The 4656-nt window shown below is 45.1% G+C and overlaps 1 protein-coding gene across 1 annotated transcript; it reads right to left on the bottom strand.

Moving 5' to 3' along the window:
- Window positions 1-806: 806 nt before the first annotated feature.
- TRMT112 (tRNA methyltransferase activator subunit 11-2) lies at window positions 807-4656 on the bottom strand. The gene is made up of 4 exons (XM_042440131.1): window positions 4499-4656; window positions 2748-2849; window positions 1392-1484; window positions 807-1073 (listed from the first exon to the last, which is right to left on the bottom strand). Exons 1-4 carry the CDS (start codon window positions 4577-4579, stop codon window positions 972-974), a joined length of 378 nt encoding a protein of 125 aa, XP_042296065.1. The 5' UTR covers window positions 4580-4656; the 3' UTR covers window positions 807-971.

Consider the following 4656-nt stretch of genomic DNA (forward strand, 5'->3'; position numbering starts at 1 on the left):
CTGTTAGCTTTTGTCTTCTTGTGTGTACATACAAATCAAAGTGGAAGGTGGTGCCCTTTCCTTTCCTTTATTTTCTTGTTCTTCTAGGTTTAGGCTAGAACAAAGGTGAGGAATGTGTGGCCCTCCAGCTGATTTGCAATTCCCATAAGCCCTAAACAATAGGGGAACATGGGAGTTTCTGTCTTAACAGCTAGAGGGCAACATGTCCCCCACCCCTGGCCTAGAGGTTTTGGTCTAATGCAGGAAGAGGAAATGGGGAAATATTCTACCTATTTCACAAAGCAAGCTGAAAACAGGAGACATGAGTCAGTCTCATAGTGACTAGAAGGCTGGACAAACCAGGTTAAAATCCCCAGCAAGCAAGTAGGCTCATTGGGTAGCATTGGGTCAATACTTATCTCACAACTTGCCCCCCCCCCCCACCTTACAAAATTGTTCTAAAATCAGGAATGGAAGGGTTATGTATGCTGCTTTGAGCACCCTGAAGAAAAGATGGAGTATAATACAATGCAATACACCTTCTTCTTAGCTTCCCAAATGGACTGAAATAACCCTTTCTGGAGTATATGTCCTTGGCTAATAAAACTGGAGTTTCGGCCATATATATTTCAAAGCATCCCAAATTGCTTCTAGTAGTAAAAAAAGCAGATGTCTGCAGTTCAGGCCACAGCCCAAAGCTCTTAGTTTCCCACTCATGCTGTTTCTCCACATGTCCTCCTGTCTTTGGGAGCAAGGAGCAACAGCTGACTTTGACAACAAGGTGAAAGACAAATGCAGTACCATAGAGTTAAAGTGAACACTCCAGATACCCTAAGAACTTAACATTTATTTACACACATACAAAGAAACAAAACACTACCTGCGGTTTGTTTAAAACATCTCTCCCTTAAAGAAAAATGAAGGGGTTTACCCTTCCCAACAAACAGGTCCCCAAAGACTTCCTTCTCCCGGCTTCTTGAACACAAAATTGTTCATGTCTCCTCTTCACTCAGCAACATGTTAGGGATTCCCTTTGTGATGGGAAACTCACGCCCAGTGTCTGGACATTTCAGTACACCTTCCATCACCTCCACCTACAAAAGAAGAAAGCCAAAATAAAGATTTGATGAAGGGGACTCAGGTCTGTGAAAGTGTTTGCCATCATAAATTGGTTAAAGTGCTACAAGACTTAGCTGTTCTTGCTGCAACAACCATGGCTACCAAAAACAGCCTAAAATTATATCCAGGGGAAGTAGAAGACATTTCCACATATTTGGAGACCCCTTGACCCCTCAGGGATCAAAATGAAATTTTGCAATTTAAATCTTTTTGCCTCAATATATCCCCAAATATGTGCTAGTGGCCCAGAAAGGCCCACAAACATGAACTGAAGCATCAAAGGGACTGCTTACCTCCATCAACACATGATGTACTTTCCGAAGAAAATCTTCATTGCTCTCATAGTCAGGGATGGGCTCCGCAGGCAGGTCTGACCGATGACCCAACTGCAAAAGAAGTGCAGATCACATGGTTTGTATGTCTCAAAACACAGATGCTGGAAATGTTAGCCCGGGGCAGCTTCACAATGGCATTTGGTTGATGAAAAAACTGGCTACAGAGCATGGCCACACAGCATGCAATCCCTGATTAAGTCAATCTTTCTACAACTCAGCCTCTGTCTTGCATTTCCCAGCTCTTCAATCATGATTTTTTCACTCTCAGTGGAGAGTAATGTCATCTCCATCAGTCACTTTATGGGCACTCCAGACTTTGACTTATTTCCCCATGCTGAACCAGAGCAAACAATCTAACACTAGGGACACCTTAATTTCAAAGTCTCTGCAAGTAATCTGTTCAGACTGCTGGCAAGAGTGATGTTTTTTTCTTTTTCCCCAATATCCTGCTGGCAGGAAGAAAGCAAGAGAGAGAAAGAGGTAGGAGAAAGAGAAAGAAAGCTCTACCCACTGCTGCAATGTACACCTCTCCCAAAAGAGATGTTACCTTCAGCAGACACACAAGAAAAAATCCTCTGCTTTACATGTTAGATGGAGGTGTCATGGGAACGAGGGCCCTTTCACCAGAAAGGCTGAAAGACTACTTGCTACTCCACTTCTTTCCATCCCTTTTCCCTCTTTTGACCATCTTTTTTCAATTGCAAGCCTACAAGCAGAGACTGTCTTGTTCAAGTCACTGTATCACAGAATTGGAAGAAACCACAAAGGCCATCCAGTCCACCCCCCCTGACATTCTGGAACTCACAGTCAAAACACCCCTAATAGATGGCCACCCAGCCTCTGTTTAAAGACCTCCAAAGAAGGAGACTCCACCACACCCTGAGGCAAAATAGTCCTCTGTCGAACAGCTCTGACTATCAGGACGCTCCTCCTAATGTTTAGGTGGAATCTTTTCCTGTAGCTTGCATCCATTGTTCCATGTCTGATTCTCTGGGATAGCAGAAAACAAACTTGTTCCATCTTCAGTATGAAGCCCCTTCAGATACTTAAACAAGGCTATCATATCACCTCTTAACCATCTCTTCCCCAAGCTAAATATACCCAGCTTCCTAAGTCTCTCCTCATAGGGCACGATTTGCAGACCCTTCACCATTCTGCTTTTCCTCCTCTGGACACGCTCCAGCTTCTCAACATCCTTTTTGAACTGTGATGCCCAGAACTGGACACAGGATTCCAGGTGAGGCCTGACCAAAGTAGAATACAATGGCACTATTCTTCATTTCCCTTCTTCTCCATCCCACTGTGATTACTCACACTCTCTGCTGCTTCCACCAGGGCTCCCCATTCCACTTTGGGCACCATCCGCGCAGTGAACTCTGGATTGAAATCTACATTGCTCACTTTCACTTCTGTGGCCTGTTTGAATAAAACAGAGGGGGAAAAACGTGAATTTGCGGGAAGGACCAAATACTTCCTTCTCAAGGAGCTGCAAAAAAGAAGAGAAGAGCAGTGGAAGTATCTGCTGTTGTTGTGTGCCTCTAAATCATTTTCAACTTATGGCAACCTCATCATTGGGTTTTCTTGGCAAGATTTTTCTTTGCCTTCCTCTGAGACTGAGAGAGTGCTACTTGTCCAAGGTAACAGCAAACCATCTCTGAAGAAACTTGCCAAGAAAACCCCATGGCAAGCTCCCTTTAGGGTCGCCATAAGTCGGAAATGACTTGAGAGCATACAACAATAATAGGAAGTCTCACTTTCTCAGGCTCAGAGGAAGGCAAGGGCAAACCTTTTGGCCTAGATAGCTCCATGATAGGGTTGCCTTAGAGTCACCATAAACAGGAAATTACTTGAAGGCACATAACACACATGGGAACTTGGGCAAGTCACACTCTCTCAGCCTCAGAGGATGGCGACAGCAAACCCCTTCTGAAGAAACTTGCAAAAGACAATGAGAATTGTCTAATGAAATATTCTCTGCTATTATTCTAATGAGCCAGCCAAGATGGAAGGTGCTGCAGAAAAGGTCCTTCTCACTAAGATGTACTAAAACAAATGATAGTACTTGCCTATAGGAAACCCACACTTGCCCATAGAGAATCTTTGGAGAATACTTGCCCATAGGGAAACAATGGAGAATGCCTGTCCATAAGGAAACATTGGGAATTATTTGCCCATAGGGAAATATTGGGAATTACTTGCCCATAAGGAAACACTGGAGAACACTTGCCCATAGGGAGACATTGGGGGATATTTGCCCATAGGGAAACACTGGGGAATACTTGCTCATAGAAAATCATTGCAGAATACTTGCTCATAGGGAAACATTGGAGAATACTTGCCCATGGGGAAATATTGGCAATTACTTGCCCATAAGGAAACACTGGAGAACACTTACCCAGAGGGACATATTGGGAATTATATGCCCATAGGAAAAGAATGGCCACTACTTGCCCATAGGGAAATACTGGGACTTATTTGCCCATAGGGAAACATATCCCAATATTTCCCCATAGGCAAGTATTCTGCAATGAGTCTCTGTGGGCAATCCAAACCTATAGCCATGTTAGTCTGTAGTAGAGTCAGTAGGTAGAGAGATCTCGGAGCCCCTTTTGAGACAGACTGAAAGAAACAAATTGGGAGCATGAGCTTTCCCAGACTTCAGCCTACTTCCTCAGGTGCTTTTATCTCTGTGGGCAAGTATGGTTCCAGCAGGTGCTGTCCCTTTGAACTGTGGTTCCCAAACTGTGCCCTTTAAGGAGCTTTTGGACTTCAGCTCCCAGAATCCCAAGCTATTGGCCAACATGGCTGAGGCTTCTGGGAGATGTAGTCCAAAATCTCTTACTTTGGAGACTATTAAATTAGATTAGTGGGCCCCAAACTATGCCCTTTAAGTGAATGTTGAACTACGTCTCCCAGGACCCCAGGCTGTTGGCCAACATGGCTGAGGCTTCGGGGCGATGTAGTCCAAAATACTCTTAAAGGGCACAGTTTGGGGGCCCACTGTTTTAGTAGTGTGCCTGGAGCCCCTGCTCCCTTCCTTCCCTCCTTCAGGCGGTTCTTGCTACCTGGATGCGGAGGGGGAACCCTCCGCCGGGCGGGACCCCTTTTACGTGGGAAGAGAGCATGTTGTGGGTCAAGAGCTTCATCTTCTCGGCTGCCGCAAGTCGGAGTCAGGCAGGGACGGACCACTTCCGCCACGCGGATTTCATACGCCCCCTTTAGC

Source organism: Sceloporus undulatus, chromosome 9, assembly GCF_019175285.1.
Source record: "Sceloporus undulatus isolate JIND9_A2432 ecotype Alabama chromosome 9, SceUnd_v1.1, whole genome shotgun sequence".
Lineage (NCBI taxonomy): Eukaryota > Metazoa > Chordata > Lepidosauria > Squamata > Phrynosomatidae > Sceloporus > Sceloporus undulatus.